The 19,080-nt window shown below is 39.3% G+C and overlaps 1 protein-coding gene across 1 annotated transcript in view; it reads right to left on the bottom strand.

Annotated features, from left to right (window-relative positions):
* Positions 1-8,902: 8,902 nt before the first annotated feature.
* Positions 8,903-19,080, bottom strand: part of iqca1 (IQ motif containing with AAA domain 1) — a 109,714-nt gene continuing 99,536 nt past the window's right edge. Inside the window, exons 16-19 of the mRNA XM_008114078.3 lie at positions 16,561-16,647; positions 12,705-12,882; positions 11,546-11,784; positions 8,903-9,868 (exon numbers count right to left, since the gene is read on the bottom strand). Coding sequence (XP_008112285.2) covers positions 9,710-9,868; positions 11,546-11,784; positions 12,705-12,882; positions 16,561-16,647 — 663 coding nt within the window. The 3' untranslated portion in view covers positions 8,903-9,709. The remainder of the gene's footprint in view (positions 9,869-11,545; positions 11,785-12,704; positions 12,883-16,560; positions 16,648-19,080) is intronic.

The following is a 19,080-nucleotide window of genomic DNA, read 5'->3' as shown; positions in this document are numbered from 1 at the left end:
GTGCCCTTCTTCTCAACCTGGGGATTTAACTCTGGCTCCCTAACAATGAGAAGGGTGTTGGATGCTTCTCTTTCCTCTGTCGAACAGTTATATATCTGTGTTGGGGAAAAGAGATCCGCTGCATACTTAACTAGGTGGGGCCCAAGTCTAAAAACATTTACTAGGGAGTGAATAAAGTTAGACTTATACCCATGTCAAGAGGCATTGCAACAGAGCACAGACTCTTGCAGGATTTTTCACAGGGGGTGAGAGGCATGTGGTCTACCACTGTATCCTGTGGTTACAGTCTACTTGCAAACTACTGTGTGTGTTCCCCAGTAACTGATTTTGACACCTCAGGATTTTTTTTTTACATCTATACAGATCAAGGTTTTCTCGTTGCCTGCTGGATAGGTGAACTAATTCCAAACGTTATGAGAGAGAAATCTGGAAAATCCCATTTGTGTCTTGTGATCTATGACAGCACATCCATTCATGTAGCTTATCACTTGAAATCATAGAATCATAGAATTGGAAGAGACCAGTTCTAGGCCCAACCCCTTGCCATGCAGGAAAAGCACAAACAATCCTTGACAGATGGTCATCCAGCCTCTGTTTAAAAGTTTCCAAGGAAGGAGCTTCCACCACACTCTGAGGCAGACAGTTCCACTGTTGAACAGCTCATATGGTCAGGAAGTTGTTTTTAATGTTCAGGTGGAATATCCTTTCCTGTAATTTGAACCCATTGCTCCAAGTCCTCATTTCAAGTACATCAGAAAACAAACCTGCTCCTTTTTCCTTATGACACCCTTTAACATGTTTATACATGGCTATCAGGTCTCCTCTCAGCCTTCTTGTCTGCAAGCTAAATTTACCCAGTTCTTTAAGACGCTCCTCATAGGGCATGGTCTCCAGGCCTTTGATCATTTTATTTGCCCTCCTCTGGACATCTTCCAGAGTATCTCTTTTGAACTGTGGTACTCAGAATTGGGCACAATATTCCAGTGAGGTCTAACCAAAAGCAGAATAGAGAGGCACTATAACTTCCCTTGATCTAGACACCATACTCCTTTTGATGCAGCCCAAAATCCCATTGGCTTTTTAAGCTGCTACATCACACTGTTGGCTCATGTTCAACTTGTTGTCCACGAAGACTCTAAAACCTTTTTCATATGGACTTTTGCCAAGTCAGGCATCACCCATTAAGTATCTTTGCATTTCATTTTTTCTGCTATTTTTCCTTACATTTGTCCTTTTTGAAATTAATTTTGTTATTTTTGGCCCAGCTCTCTAATCTGTTAAGGTCATTTTGAATTCCGATCCTGTCCTCTGGAGTATTAGTTATCCCTCCTAATTTGGTGTCATCTGCAAACTTGGTAAGCATGCCCTTTAAACTTTCATCCAAGTCATTAATAAAGATGTTGAACAGTACTGGCTCCAGGACCTAACCCTGAGGCACTCCACTAGTCACTTCTTTTCAGGATGAAGTGAAACCATTGGTGAGCACCCTTTGGGTTCAGTCACTTATCCAATTACAGATCCACCTAACAGTAACATTACCTAGCCTATATTTGACTAGTTTGCTCGCAAGAAGGTCATGAGGGACTTTGTCGAAGGCCTTACTGAAAGCAAGATATGCTACATGCATGAAATTCCCTGCATCTACCAAGCTTGTAACTCTATTGAAAAAGATACCAAGAGGATACAAGAGTCTGCTGATGGTTTGGCAATGAAACAGGGTGGGAAACGTTTGGTGGCAGGTAGGCCACTAAGCAATATGCAAATGCGGTTCTATAGTCAAAGGAAGAGACATGAGGTCACCATCTCAGACCTCCAGCGACATATCCATACCCAAAGGAAATGTTGGCACTTGGCAGTGATGATCACATATTTTAAAAAAGGATTTCAGCCTAGACAGCATTGTATGTAAGTTGACACACCCTAGGGCTTCAGAACCAGAAACATGTGGTCTGACCTCATGACAATTTCAGAGGTGTACTATCTTCTATCTTCTATTGTAATGCAATATTTCCTTGCATCACATGAATGCCATTTGCTTAGACTCATGGCATTGTTGCTCTGCAAATACGATCTAGTCTAAGTTTTGTTTGGGACAACAAAGGATTTGTGCTGCTATGTTTGGAAAGAGAATTCAAAGGTCAAATAGCATTGTCCTTTCTTCATTCATTCAGAGAAAATGAAAACCCCACCTTGAAAGCAGTGCTGAAGCATTTAGAAATGTTTGACTAAAATACAATGAATAGTTGCAATAAGACTAAAAGCCTTTAGTTCTCAGTTTGCTTGATTTTTTTTAATGTTAGGAACTTGAAAGGTCTAAATATTTCAATGTGTTCTATAGATATTGTGCTTTATTAGTGGCTAAAGGAAAGCATCTAATATACTGACCATAGAGCTGGCTGATGTTGGAATTGTATGACAATTCATACAACAAAATTCCAAATTGTTAGTGAACATCAATGTTGATCTGCATGTACAGAATACTCAGTAGAGAATACTCAGCAACTTTTGCATGTATTGCAGCACATTTTCATATTTGCCTGTTCAATAGGAAGGTGGACCACAACCTTGAGCTCCTTCATGATTTCTGTTGCCATTAAGAGTAATACAGAAGCAGGGAAATGTTGACCCTGCAGACTTGGTACTTCACTTCTGACTCATTATTAGACAGGCTGACAAGGGGATTATCTACACTTCTCCCTCCCTCCCTCCCTATCTCTCTCTCTCTACACACACACACACACACACACACACACACACACACACACACACACACAAAGAGACATAATTTGACCCTGAAAGGAGATTATAGTTTCACAAGGATGCGTGGCTAGAATGAACTACAGCAGCCCGCATCCACAACACAAGGCCTTCCTTCACTCTTCCCGGACCAGCAGAAAACCCCAACCTCATGAAGCCCATTTCCCTTTCCATATACACATTTTTGGCTCAACTCTTTAATCTAAGCCAGTTCGGATCAGCACATATGCGAGGATCCCCCAGTGGTGCAATGGATTAAAACCTTGTGCTGGCAGGACTTCTGACTTGAAGGTTGGGTTGCTGACCTGAAGGTTGCTGGTTTGAATCCAACCTGGGGAGAGCATGGATGAGCTCTCTCTGTCAACTCCAGCTCCCTATGCAGGGACAAAAGAGAAGACTCCCATAAGGATGGTAAAACACCAAAACATCATGGTGTCCCCTGGGCAACATCCTTCCAGACGGTCAGTTCTCTCATACCAAAAGCAACTAGCAGTTTGTCAAGTCGCTCCTGATATGAAAAGAAAAAGCACATATGTGGAGGGGACCACCGTTCATCGGGTATGGCAGAGCCAAGTGTAGGTGGCATGGAGTTGAGCTCACTTGAGGGTCCCGACCACAAGCCTCCCAGATGGTCGCCCAGATCCCAATGCTGCAGTGGCCAAAGGAAGCCCCTGCTTCCCAGCTGCTAACAGATCTGCACCAGCGACCATCCAAAGGAAATCTGGCCCCAGTGGAGATCTTCCTAGGGACATATAACTTCCATTGCAACAAAACTGACACATAATTCCTATGATGCTACAATGTATCTCCATTTTTGGGACTTGGTCAATACCTTCCCATTCACCCCTATACTATGTATATTTTCTTTTCATTCCTCCTTCAGAACACATCAGTGCAGAAATCATAATAAAAACAAATAAAAGGGAATGACCTCTGCTATCCTTTATGCAGCCAAGACAGACCCCCCCACTTCTCTCCTATTTCTAACTATGAACTTATAATGGAACCTCCCTTGGTTCCTATCTCTATTTCTTTATTTTATTATTTTATTACTTTATCTTACTGCATCATTTTGATATTATGAAATACATTAAATAGAAGGCAAACCAAAATGAACTCTTTTTAACCTCTTGAGCAGTTCCAAATTATTCCAGGAATTCTCTTTCACTCTGGGTGGAAGGCACGGCCAGGACAATAATCTACCGAATAAAAGTCCTTCCTGACACCCAGCGGAAGGCCATCCGTTGGCCATCTGAAACTTCCCCTTTGGGGGACCCAGGCAGCCCGCTGGGCAAAGACCCAGGAAAAGACTTTGATGACACAATCATTTTCATTAGACATTTTCTGGACCTTCTCTTTGTCTTCCTGGCATTGGAAAACATCTGGGGACCCGAACGCACATTGTCCCTGCATCCTGGATCCAGTATCTACATAATCTGATCAATTCACTTATCCAGACACTCATTGTTTCTTGCATTCTATTGCCACATGCCCAGGGGTTGACACAGTCCAGGAAACATTCAGCTGGCTTTCTGGCGCTGGCCAATGAGGGGAATGGGAGGGAATTTTGAACCTTAGCAATGTTAATGCATGAAAACTCCTATGTATAAAGATGCCTGCTTTTTCCTTGTGCTTCAGGCTTGTACATTTTGAGCATTTGCTGCTGTGCAAGCATCCCTTCTGCAGATTGAATAAAGCTTCTTTTGTTTCCCTTCATGCTGATGTGATCCTGATTTCGGTCTCAGAACATTCATGGCTAGCGGAACTTGCCAGACTTCCCTCGGTATCCGTGGGTCCTTGGAAAACCTCAAATTTTCAGCTTCAATGGTGCTGCAGAACATCCAGCCTGATCCATGTGGCCACCATCAGGGCCAGTCCAAAGCATAATCTGGACCCTGGCATAATCTGGACCTAGGCTCTGGCTGTGGCGCAGGCTGGAGAGCAGCTGCAATGAATCACTCTGACCAGGAGGTCATGAGTTCGAGGCCCGCTCAGAGCCTATGTTTGTCTTGTCTTTGTTCTATGTTAAAAGGCATTGAATGTTTGCCTATATGTGTAATGTGAGCCGCCCTGAGTCCCCTTCGGGGTGAGAAGGGCGGAATATAAATGCTGTAAATAAATAAATAAATAAATAAATAAGTGGCCTGCAGCCTCTCAACTGCAAGTAGACCCTAACTATGTGAAAATAGACACAACACTTATAATTTTAATATTTTACTCTCAGCGCCCTCAGTTATACAATGTTCAATAGTAAAATTGTATTTAGCCTGCACTTCTATACATATTTGCCAGGTTAGTTTCCTCGGGATAACAATTTACTATTATATTAAGAGACTTGCAGAATAAATGTATACATGCCTACTCAGAAGAACACTTCACGGACCTTCAATAGCAGGTACATGTAAGATTTCTGCCTTAATATTTGCACAGTATTTGCTTTATTTAGAATTTAGACAAGCAGTGAATAGGAAAGGCAAATGGACAGCAAAACAGCTGCATGTACATCTAAGAACACTATACACTACTGCACCCATTCCAAGCGGCTTCTGGTCTAACCAATTTGGTCATAAGCTCATTGTCTGCCTTTAAAATCTACTCTTGAATTCCCCACACACCCATAAATGTTGAAAGTGTAATATCTGAGAGATGGAGAGAGATTCCAGTTCACCAAAGGTCTTGGCTTCATTTTACTAAATCCTTTGTTTGCACTGAGCAACACTTTGGGCAAAATCCTAGTCATGTATCCTTTCATAGTGATCAAGACAGCTAACTTCACAACACCGTGGCTGATTCTCCTGATTTGGGAAAGGGAAGGGAAGTAGTTAACTCATTTAATTTATTGGTAAATTATCTCATGATGAAGCTCAGAATAATTGCAATGAAAGTCTGACATTCACATTATCACTATCATAATTACTTGCCTTATGATTGTTCTTTCAGTGAATGCCCAGTAATTTAATAATAGAGCATATAAATAATTTAACTAAAATTTGGTAGATCAGTCTCATTTACAAATGAGAACATGACAGCTTCCTTTTCCAGTCACCTTGGACGACTCTACTGCAGCTCACATGAAATGAAATGCTTCTTTCAGCCAAATGTATTTGAATAATTGCACTGGATTTTTAAGCAGTAATCAGTAAAAGAAAAGGAAAAAACACATCCCCTTAGAAACACTCTTCAATGAATTTCATTGCACTTGTACAAATGGGCATTCATCCTGTAACATATTTGCAAGAGGATGAAGGTTTTAAATTATAGACATTTTAAAAGAATCATACACTCAAGCTGGTTCACATTTAAACAGTAGAGGAGTTCCTGTTCTGTTCAAAAAGTTGTCTAAGGAAATGGTGTGTCAGCAGAATAAAACTTTGAAAAATCCTAATGTAAAAACCAGTCCATCTTGGTCATGGAGGTTAAATGTTTTCTAGTTTATTTCAGCTGTATCGTTTCTGACGAGAATAGTGACATTGTTTGGAACAGATGTTTGCACAGAAGTGAAGCACAAAAATAGACAAAGATTCTAAAAGGTGGTGGTATTTTTACTTCATTTTGCAAAATATGAATTCTGTTTTCATATTGACCTCACAACCTCAGATTTCATACCAGATGCCACTGACAGTATTAAAACGGGTGGTAATCTGGATCCCAGTCCTGCTCCCAGTCTTCCTGGAGATGTTGATATATCTCACCAGAACGAAAGCTGTGGCCATAGAGAATTATCACCCATCACAAATAGGTATCAGCTACATCCTGCCAAGTATCTTTTTTGTACTAGTCCTGCCTGCTTTGCCATAATGTTGTCTAGTAGCTTGTAGACACCTCTCCTTTGAGTTACTTAATGGACCCTGCACTGCATTGCTTGTGAAGCTATCTGAATGCATTGGTGATGCCAATGTTTCTTCAGAGAGAGGAACAAGAGATTATATCTGCCTTGGTACAACACTGGTTCCAAATCCAATACAAGGTGCTCTATTGAGCTCCTGATCGTTTGGATCTGATGTACTTCAAACACCATTTTTCCACATTTGAAAAGGAATATCTTGAGAAGTTTTACCAGAATGTCAATAACTTCATTCAACCATCAGCTTGATCATACAATCCATGCAGTAACAACATGGCTGCACAATGGACTACATACATCGTATCAAAATTCCAGTGATGGTTGCATATACTTGCATGCCTCTAGCTTTCATCCCAAACACACCACCAGACTGATAGCCAAGCTCTGTGGTACAACTGCATTTGCAATATGCATTTCTCAAACTAAAATACCCAGTGAGGTGAGAAGACAAACCAGACACAATCACCTATGAGACAGACCCAAAACAGAAAATGAGAGACCATCACCAGTTGTAACTGATAGCCACTGAGACCACAGAAATGTATCAAAATTGAGCTACAATCAGTCCTGGAGAAAGTGGATTCTAGGCATGCTACATAACAAGGGAATTCTCCCTGAAGAAGTTATTGACTTCAAAAGGACTCTTGGCAAGCATAATGAATTGCTTCCCCACTTCAAAATTACTTCCAGGTTGACCGCTCTGCATCATCTAACACAACACTTTGAAAGTTTGTAACATGGTCACAATTTGCATCTTCTTTTCTCCTATTATGCTCTGATCCCACCCTTACAATCATGTAGCTACTATATACCTAGGGCTTTAATGTTAGCTCCATTGGTGCGTCTGAGAAAGTGAACTGAAATCCATGAAAGCTCAATAAAACGGTTAGCCTTGAAGGTATTGCTTGATTCCTTCCTTCTCTTTCCTTTTTATGTTGCAACAGACTACCATGGCTGTTTCTTTGAAAACACTTTTCCACATGTACTTCTTAGTTCATTCAGGTCATCAGAAGGGGCTTTCCTTTGTGTTTCTTCCTTCATTATAGCGAGAATTGAAATGATGTGGAATACGTTTTTTTCTGCTAAGGAAATCCCCCTCCCCTTGTAATAAATCTAGCTAGACCCCATCATAGTTGAGATCTAAAAAGGAAAGGTATGTAGGTATGATTAACAAACCAAAGTACACAGCTGTCTCAGGGACAGAAACATGGTAGGATTTACTTTGATTCTGGTTGGAAAGTCTGTTTTGTCCCAAGAAGCACCATAACTGGCCCTAAACGATGCAATTTGTTTTGCAATTTGAAGTGGATCCAACATCCTTAATAAAGGCAATTTACCTATGTGCATGGAATGTTGGGATCTCTGTCAGTTAACAATGTCCAGGTATTTCCTAGTTAAATGGACATTATTTTTTCATATTGTGCTCAATTCTGAGCTGGCTAGATGCATTTTTTAAGATATGTATCATTGCAATGTGCCATTGGCAGGGTTTGGGCTACATGTTCATGGTGCTCGCTCTAACCTGCAGTGTCAGTGGGAGGGATGGCCATGGTTGTCTCCTGAGTGCTGGGAGTTGTAGCTGTTTGTGGAGGCAGGAGGCTGTTGGTTTAAGTAGACACCTCTGCCACATACACATACAGATTTTCACTTTTATTATGTGTATAGATAGAAAGATGTGAATGTGTATTTATAATTATTTGTTATTTATAAAGTACATTTATAACTGTATATACCTCCTTTGTTTCTCCCCCCAACATCTATCCTTTAGACCCCTGTTCCCCATGGTTTTATTCTTATCTCTTCTTACCCCGAGTTTTAACTTTGTGTCCATGCGGCCCGCCCTTGTTATGTTATGCTGCGTTTGCTTTGATTTTGTTCTGTACTGTGTAGTGTTATTCTTGTATTGTTTAATTGTATTTTGATATGTTGTTTTTATATTTTGTTTATTGTATTGTCTTGGGCATGGCCCCATGTAAGCCGCCCCGAGTCCCCGTTGGGGAGATGGTGGCGGGGTATAAATAAAGTTTTATTATTATTATTATTATTATATTATTATTACATTTTCTTATTTTAAAATACATAACAAAAATGGGGAAGGTGGTTGGGGGGTGGGCGGAACGGATTAATAGCAGTTCAATGCAAAATTTCACATTGAGTTAAAAGCAATTTGAGTTAAGAGCTCAGTCATGAAACGAATCAAACTCTTAACTCAACATATCACTGTACAATGTTTTAAACTAACTTTGCCAGATTAAAGAGAAAACAATATTTGAGCTCCAAACACTTTACTGGAAAGTATAATACATTAAATTGTATATTTATTTTTATAACTGAAACATAAGTCATATCAAAACATACATTGAAAAGTGTCACACTGATAACTGAAAAAAGTTTGGTAAGGCATAAGTAGATGGTACATACAGACCCCACTCACGAGGAGATTCCCAGTGTTCCAATGTTTCCTCTCTTCCATATCTCCCTTCTAGGATGTATTCTATGTTTCTATCCAGCTCTCAATGTGTGTGTGTGTGTACTTCACAACACTGGCATATGGGAAGTCCTAGCCTTTCTGGAGAGCTGCCAATGTGCTCATCAAGAAAAAGGAGTTGAAGGTTTGCTGGATTTCGATTGAGATTTCTTTTGGGGAAGCATCATGCCTGGAGGGCAGAGATACGCAATGTGTGGCACTCCAGGTGCTGTTGAATTACAACTGCCATCATCACTGGCCAGCCTAGCTGGAAGTAGGAAACGATGGGAGCAGCAATTCAACAGTTCACAAATTGCTCACTCCTGCCACAGGGGATTACAAGTAACTGTCTCAATATACAATAGAGTTTAAAGCAGACTCCTAACTACTGACAAACTGTTATTTACTATCTCAAAACAACTACAAATAATGAAATTCAGTGGCCTTTAGTTCACCCTGGAGGGATCAAATGCCACACTGTTGTCCTGGCCTGTAACTTTACACAAAATATTGATAAATATAAGCTGCAGGGAAGTCAAACAAAGATGAATATTTTCAAGAAAGGTATCCCAGTCCCCACAATAGCTACAGTTCTCTAACTAGTCTTAAGTATTGAGAGGACTTTTTCAATTCAATTGCTACTATTTCTTCTTCTTCTTTTTCGTGCCCTTCTTGCCTTCTTTCTTCTTCTCTTTATCCTTCCCCTTGTCTTTCCCTTTCCCTTTTCCCTTTGCAGATTCTTCGCTCTCTGTCAATGACTTGATCCGTGCTTTTCCGAGTGGGGTCTTTGCATACCAAGCCTACAGAATCAAATGGAAATACATTTTAGGGAGTCTGAAAGTATGCAAGAAACATTTCCTTTTCTTTCTGCCATAATCTTTTTTCTCTTAAAAGAATCCTAATTGTGGATCACTCATGGAGAAGCAGCATCACAATCTTAGTTCTCTGAAGATTGCTATTATAACAAGAACAGTAGCAATCATCTGCTTGAAGTGGCTCATTAACATGAATACATAGCTTTGGTACTCAAGTTGCTATAGTTATGATACCATTACAATCCCTGTGATCAACCCTATTTTGTAGGATATGTAACTCTTGTTGAAAATTACCTTTGAAATTTGGCAGTGTGGCAAGGTGCACAAGTGAACATGGCTGTCAGATCTCAGTAGGGAAGGAAATTTTTGTTTTGTTGTTGCAAAATTTCCTCACATTGAAAGAAAAAAAACAACCTAACTGGGGAATGTCAATTACACATTACCTCTAGCATGAAAACAGATTAAAAATAAGAGATGAACAGACAATTTTCACAATAAAATAAGTGAAATGAAATTACTAAAGTTCTTATAAGGTATCATGGCATGGACACAAAATTTCACACTGAAACACTAGTATTAAAATAACAGCAGTACTTTGATCTTGACACTGGGGCATTACAACATCCCTACAATTCTAAGTATCGTTCCTAGCAGGCAAAATTCATCGAAGCAATGACTTATTTGTCCCAAAAAATCTAGGAAGGAATAGTCATCTTTCATTCTGGAACTCTTGAATAAGTATGTACGGTTCAAAGACTTGGGGTGTGTGGTCAATCTGTTTTTCATGACTTTCTATGCTGTATTGCCTAATTCCATCAGAGAACTATTCCATCGGACAAATATTAATTTGTAATATAATTGATTGGATTCTGGTTTCAGATAAAAAAACCCACATAAGTTCTTGGTTGGGCTTTTTTTTCGTGTCAGGAGCAACTTGAGAAACTGCAAGTTGCTTCTGGTATGAGTGAATTGGTTGTCTGCAAGGATATTGTCCAGGGGACGCCTGGATGTTTTGATGTTTTACCATCCTTGTGGGAGGCTTCTCTCATGTCCCCACATGGAGCTGGAGCTGACAGAGGGAGCTAATCCTCGCTCTCCCTGGGTTGGATTTGAACCAACAACTTTCAGGTCAGCAACCCAACCTTCAAGTAATCAGTCCTGCCGGCACAAAGGTTTAACCTACTGCACCACCAACGTGGAAATCACTCCTAGGACTGTGAAAAGATGGTGTGGTATCAAAATTCTATATAAGCATTTTAAAATGTATTCAAAAGAATGTATGTTATCTGCAGGCATTTGCATGTTTTCAAACTGCTAGGTTGGCAGGAGCTGGAGCTAACAGCACTCAAGCCGCTCCCAGGATTGGAACCTCGGACCTTTCGGTCTGCAAGTTCAGCAGCTCAGCGCTTTAACGAACTTCGCCACCGGGGCGAAGCAATAGGTCTACAATATTACTCCAAATCTACAGAAGGGAAGCAAAGTCAGTAATGGAGAGAAGGTTGGTATGGCCCCACACGTGTTTCCCTAAAAGATGATTCCAAGTGCATGACTATCTCCTGTAAAAAGAAACTTTTGTTTTTGAATGTGCTCTGTAAAATCATGAACTCTAATGTACTATTTGATGAAGCAGGGAAGACAAATTTCTTAAGAGAGCAACTCAACCTTGAATGTTTCTTCTTCTTCTTTGTATACAGGATTCTGCTTAGCTAAGCAGGTCAGGAATTCAGCTGCAACCAGTGGCTTCTTATTCAGCTGCATCAGGCGTCGTTCAGTCAGGACGGCTTGAACCGCATTGAGGAGCTGCCCTTGAGTATAACCATCGGACACTTGTGCCAGGCAACTGATATTCAGTTGTTTGGAGAAAACCCCACTGTTCTGTCGAATGAAGTATTTCCATAGAACTATCCAGTGCCAGCAAATAAGAACACAGTTATGAGTTTATTACTGAATGATCTGTATGTTCAGAAAACTAACAATATTAACTATGCCAAAGACAGGCTGCAGTAGCAGGAATTAAGAGCCAAGTTTCCCAAGGACTATATGGAAAGGACCTTTTGTAGACCACCAAAATGCATTTGGAAGGTAAAGGCCAGGTAAGGGTACAGCAGGAAGCTGAAATTTGCTGTCTCTCAATCAGAATGATGGCTGCATCTACGCTACTCTAACTGGCCTGCCAGCCAATGAGCTCAAAACAAGTTCAAACTGATTGCTAATTCCTGCCTCCCTACAAGGCACACATGCCCCTGGGAAGAAAATGCTGCTCTCATGCCAAGGCAACCCACTCCGCCATGCACCCGCATACTTCTCTAACATGGGCAACTTCCACTCCACTCTACCCCACCCACAAACCCTTTACACAATGAATTGTGCAGTTCCATTTTCATATATATGAGACTGGTCTAGAGGAAATGGATTATGAATATCACTCCTGCATTTCTTTGTGTTGCAATGCATGCCATCCTGGAGTGGCTTTTCAGGAACTATTCAACTGGTCAGGGAGTGCACATGGAGAGGTGGAGTGCATAATCTAGTTTGTGAATAATCACTCCACAGCACTCTCTGGATTCTGGACAGTATCTTTACCAATCACAAAATTACCAGTTCTGTAGCAGACTATCATTCACTCCAGCTATAAAAAATATGTTCACAAGATTGTCTTCTTCTGCAGTAAACTAACATGCCAGATATGTACATTTTTGAGGCTGTATCACAATATTTTTGATGATGAACATAACAAACTGTAGTTTTCAAAACTTTCTGGGATATATTTGTCAAAATTAGATTTATAAAAGCTTTCAATAACTTATTTTCATATCCATACCAAATCGTGAGGCATAGTCTGGCCTTGGAACCAGAATTATTTTCTTGTAAACTTTGCATAAAGGTCTGAGGTCTGCGTCAAAAGGTCGTTGAGTAGTTCCCACGATCAGTACTCGGTCTTCAATTTTCAAAGTTTTCAAACGTTTGGCAAGTTGCTTTTTCAGACGTTTAGGTTGTATCTTCAAAATCAAATACAATACAAGTGTGATGTTAGATAAGAGATGTGAACTTAGGAGTATATGTTGTCTGGAAGCCTGCACGCTAAAGAAAAGCTTACAAGAAGTTATCCTGGTATAGATTTGCAAGTGGTGGATAAATTGACATAAATAGGAACTACTATTTGACATAATGGAGCTTTGCATTGAGCCACTGACTTAGGAATGTTACTTCACCTTATTATCAGAAGTAAGTTTGATCCGGAAGGAATAACAATCACTAAAGGACAAGATATTAACTAGATATATTAACACATTATTTAATGTAATACACGCACATATCTCGTATAGCAGGATGACAAAATTAAAGCCTTTCCCTGAAATACATGCAAGCTGAAACTGCATTTTAACATTATGTTTTCAATGTAGTTTGGCCCTAATCCTGTATAGTTTGGCCATAATATGAAAACAGCTATTCATAATGGTCAGAATCCTCCTAAGAGATTCAAGTCCAGTTCATGATGGGGACTTAACAATATGTAGAACTTGCCAAATACTTACAAGGATCCCATTTATTTTTTAAAATAATTTAAACCACATTTCAAGGCCACAGTCTTTTCAAGACATCTGTCTATATAAACTGGACACATTACCCTGAATCAGGTGCATGAGGCTTCACAGCAGGTCTCTTGCTACTGCTATAAGGTGCATATTAATGCACCTTGTCCTGTAATTGTATATAAGTGGAAAGTTCATATTTCTGACTCAATAGGGACACGATTCAGTCAATGACAAATTCTTATTGGATTCATTGATATCAATAATAGAAATTTAATTGTATCTTAAACTTCACATTTACATAAAATGTAAAAAGGCTTAATTTTGGTTAAATTACATTTTAGGCATCTGTAAAGGTTTATACATAAATATAACAGATACAGCACTGGCTTGAGTTTACTTAAATGAAAATGGTGCCAATATTTGAATTTATCTTTACTTCAAAACATAAAAGTATGCATCTTCCGTAGCGTAATTTTCTGCTTTCTATCTATTTCTAAATGTATATAATTTTTCTGAGCAAATATAAACATTACTTATGTGGTGGTATCAGTGTATCAAACTGTTTCTACAAAGATGAGCCAGCAGAGGGCAGAAGTCACTCAACATGAGGTTTCAACGTCTCTCTATAAAGGTTTTTAAAAAATGGATTCATACCTATTTGTAAATATTAAACCTAGAGGCAGTAAAAATATGGCTGTTTCAAAAAGCATTTCTTACATCTAGAACAAAAAGCAGTTATACTGTGCAAGATTGTAATTCCCTTTCAGATGATATAGGTAGGCTGTAGCTTGGCAAATTTGCTGGTAAAGAGAGATGTCACATAATGATGCTGGAAAGTAAGATCCATCTGAAATCTGACAAAACCATGTGTATTCAGTGAAACCCATGGGTAATGACCATTTTACATGTTCTTTGAGTAATGACCATTTTACATGTCAGTTCAGTGATTTTAAAAAGTTAAGTCAGATTTCTACATACAGAAACAAAATAGAGGATTTGGTTTCATGCTTTTCCATAGTTAGCAACAGGCTGCAACTTTGCCTTTACCTTCTTCTTTGCTTTATAAACTGATATTGATTAATCATTCCCATTATGCCCAGTGAAGAGGTAGGTGTTTGTCAAAAGTTAACATATTTCTTCAACAAAGATGCGTAGGTCTAATAGAATACACAATCTATTTTGAATTTCTTATTTTATGGAACTGGCCTGACAACAATAAGGTTACTGAATGCATGTGTGTTCCAACTCATTAGATAACAAAAAGTATCACTAGCAGCTGTTATGGCTCACCTATGTGAGCAATGTAATCTGTACCCCCATAAGTTTGATATTTCAGGGAAAACTGTGATATGTAGTTAGGGATATTCTTGAGCTTGCGTAAAAGTCCAGAACAACCTTGTAGCTTCAAAGAGTGTGGACAGCAGGATCAGTCTGATTCAGACTGGTTTGCTGTCCACATGGGGCACCACTGCCACCAATTTTTCCCTGCATGTATCAGCTCAGAGAAAAATGGGATGGATCACGTCTGTGCTGCCATTGTTGCTGTTCTGTGCTGATGTCAACCGAGGTGGCCATATCAGCCTCCTCCTCCTTTCTGGTCATGTGGACATTTCTGCTGATGTCAAGATGAGGCACCCATGATGGCCAGGAGCTAATATGGAGCTCCGTTCCTTGAGAAGCCAAATCTGGCCATGGTGGTACATGCCTTAGTTACATCTTGTCTGGATTACTATAACTACTTCATGTAGATACTGTATTTACTGTAATTACTACATGAGGCTGTAATTGTACTGTAATTAATACATGAGGCTGCCTCTGAAGAATGCTTGGAAACTTCAGTTGGTCTAAAGAGCTGTGGCCAGGTTGCTAACTGGGGCTACTACAGGGTGCGAACAACTCCCCTGTGGCAGCAGCTCCACTGGATGCCAGTCTGTTTCTGGGCACTATTCAAAGTGTTGTTTATGACTTTTAAAGCTTTAGATGGTTCAGGTCCAGACTATTTGGCTGACAGCATCCCCTTGTACGAACCTGCCAGGGCCTGGAGATCTTCTGGAGAGTCTCTTCTCTTGGTCCTACCTCCATCTCAAGCTCAGTGGCTGCCCCTCGACTCTGGAACCCCCTACTTCCCAGGGAAGCCAGAATGGCCCCCTCCCGGCTATCCTTTTGGTGGCAGCCTAAAACTTTTTGATTCAGACAGGCTTTTAAAGGTTTTTAAAATCCTGTCAGGGGCTTCTGTGGTTTTATATGTTTTTATTAATTTAATCTGAATTGTTTTTAATATTAACGTTTTATATTGTTTGAATATTTGTATAGTCTACATTGTATTGTAATACTTTTAATGTTAACCACTTTGAGTCGTCTTATGAAGAGAAAAAGTGGGATATAAATAAACATAATAAATAAATATGGAGGTCTGCACCCAGTTGGAAGCAGCCATGGTGACACAGATGGAAAGTATCAGTCCAGGGGGCCAATGCAGTCTTGTCCTGGCGGAACTCTGTCTAACCGTTTCCACTGGTTTAGGATGGTAGATGAGGCCCTGGATTAACTAGCCAGTGCAGGTATGGGCACAGATCAAGGATCCCCAAACTAAGGCTGGATGCTCCAAGGTCATTTACCTGCCACCATCCTAAACTTTAGACTTAAGAGTTGCCCTAAGTCTGAAACGACTTGAAGGCACACAACAACAGATATAGATAGATATAGATGTCTTCTCAGCTTCATCTTCACATTAATCAGTTAGAACTAAGAAACTAAGGCCGGTGGGTCAGATGCAGCCCTCCAAACAAATTTGTATGGCTCCCACCCTGAACTTTAGACTTAGGGTTGCCCAAAGTCTGAAATGGCTTGAAAGCACACAACAACAACCATCATAATTAACTTGACTATCTCATCAGCCAAAAGCAGGCCCACACTTTCCATTGAAATATTGGTAAGTTTTAAATCTTCGTTTTAAATACTGTATTGTTCTTTCATTTTTTTGCCCTACAAATGAGGTATGTGCAGTGTGCATAGTAATTCATTCATTTTTTCCCCAAACTGTAATTCATTCATTCCCCGCCCCCCAAACGGTCTGAAGGACTGTGAACCAACCCTCTGTTTAAAAAGTTTGAGGGCCCCTGCCATAAATAGTGGATTTACCTCTTTTTCTGCTTTAGGCACCTTTTTGTAGAATGTTTTCTCTGTGTCGCCAATCCATATAACTGAAGGTTGTAGTTGCTTAGCTACCTGAAAAGTAAAATGGAAAGTAACACTTTCAAGATTGTGGATTGTTACCTCAAGCAATATGGTGCAGGTAGGATCAGCTTCGTCAGTAAGACCAAGGAGCTCATAGTGGATTATAGGAAGAACAGACCAGAAATTCAGGCTTTGGTCATGAATGGAGACCAAGTGGACAGGTGGCCAGTTTTAAGTTCCTGGGTGTCACTCTGATGGAGGATCTGACCTGGGGCTCCCATACAACAGTGTTGGTTAAGAGGGCTCAGCAGAGACTGTACTACCTGAGACTCCTATGGAACCACCAACTGAATGAAAAACTGCTAGTGACTTTCTATCGCTGTGCTATAGAGAGTGTCCTACTGCATGTGCGCATGGTTTGGTAGCTGTACAGTGGCAGAAAGATCTCATTTTAGAGAGAGTAAAAAACTTTATTATATAATAGTGTTGTCGAAGGCTTTCATGGCCAGAATTACTGGGCTGCTGTGAAGCTGATAACAAATACATTAATTTAAATGGATTTAGGCTATATCCACAATGTACAAGGCCTTGAGAGGTACATTTTTAATTAATAATAGTAATTTGCTATTTATGTTTTCTGTTCTATATATATGGAAAACAATTCTATAATGGGTTGCCGTGAGTTTTTTGAGTTTTATGTTCCAGACCTCTGAAGATGCCAGCCACAGATGTAGGCCAAACATCAGGAAAGAATGCTACTGGAACATGGCAACATTGCCAGAAGAACTTACAGCAACCCATTATAGAATATGTGTGATTTCACAGACACCACAAAGAATTAACCTTCATCAGAAATGTGTGTCACATATGAACAAGTCCTCTGGGTGCTGCATATATTGCAGTAAAGCTGACGTCAGATCATTAATTCTAACGGACTTGGAATATACCAACTACATTGCAAATCACAACAAATATTCTCAATACCTGCTGCTTCAAATGCACTGTGGTTCTGAATGAAAAGGGCATTACTTCAAAGGGGTTTTATTTTGTTTCTGTCTGGTTCACAAATGGTTTCTATGAAGACTGTGTAATGAGCTATTATGCTCATTGCTCAGCAGCATTTGCAGGACATTCAGCAGAAAAGGCCCTTCTGGCTTCCTATTGACCACTATTCTATAATATATGTAAACAAAATTTATAGGATAGGAAAACATGGCTGCCTGAAATTGTTCTGTAACAATATCAATTATATGAATTTTTTTTGGCTTCATAACTGTATTTGTTAGATCAGCAAAATAAGCTGTCACTGACAAGATAAAAAAAGGTAGAAAATGGGAAAAAATGATAGACAGTGTTTGGAACTACTGCAAAGAATGAAGAATGGAAGTACACATTTCCCCTTATATATATAAATTTTTTGGTCTTTTTTCTTTTTTTTCTTTATTTTAGTTTTCTTCTACACATTTTTAGATACGTAGGTATATATATAGATATATATGTCTTTTTTTCTATACATATTTTATCTTCTTTTTAAAAAAATCAGTGATCACTTTTCCCATTTTTGTGGTTTTTATAAGATGCAGCAGGAGAAAGCAACACATATTGTTCCATGAAAAAATAATTATTGACACTACACAATTAACGGCTTTGGAAAATCTAATAGAAATAAATATTATTCTGAAACCATTGCAATTTCAAGATTAAGAAACAAGCACTTTTCCTACATTGGAATGGCTGCCCATGTTGGGAAAAGCATGCAAACATGAACAAGAATTCCTTTTGGAAGATCAGTTTTCCCTTGATGTTTTAAAGGAAAAATGAGCATAATGCTTACAGAACTCAACAGTATTGTTATGAAAGAGGAAGAACCGAAGAGAATTCTACATTTTTAGCCATGCATAATAAATTCACTAATTAATCTACCAATTTATATGATTAATACTTCAAGCTTTAATCAATTGAAAATCATGCATTTTAAAAATAGATGGCCTTTGGGAGTCCTCTATTTCCTTTTCTTCCTGCAACCATTTTTCTTCTTTAGTAAATTACATTTCTTCTTATGGTTGAAAAAGTAAATGTGCTCTTCTTTACAAGGACGCTTCTGCTGCATAATCATTATTGTTAAACACATTCAGTCTTCCTTTTTGAGTCTTTTCCTTTAGAGATCATGTCAACTGGGTTCTTAAATTAAATTAGCTGTAAGGAAGTATAGTTAGACAAATACAAAATATGGAGTGATCCTACTTTTATTAACTCTGTGATAGGTAATCTATGTGAATGTTCTCTGCTTTCAAGTTCACAAAATGAACAGACTTCCCTATATATAAAACAATGTTATTCCGAGCAGTAGGTTGTCTTGATCCAATCAATACGCTGATATTTTGCAATTTGTTTTGAACCAGCTGAGACACCCATAATCCACCAGGATCTAATTGAAATTGTTGGCAGATATGTGGCAGACTGAATGTTCCGATGAAAGTACTT

This window comes from Anolis carolinensis, chromosome 1, assembly GCF_035594765.1.
Source record: "Anolis carolinensis isolate JA03-04 chromosome 1, rAnoCar3.1.pri, whole genome shotgun sequence".
Lineage (NCBI taxonomy): Eukaryota > Metazoa > Chordata > Lepidosauria > Squamata > Dactyloidae > Anolis > Anolis carolinensis.
This window is presented reverse-complemented; position numbering and strand designations above follow the sequence as displayed.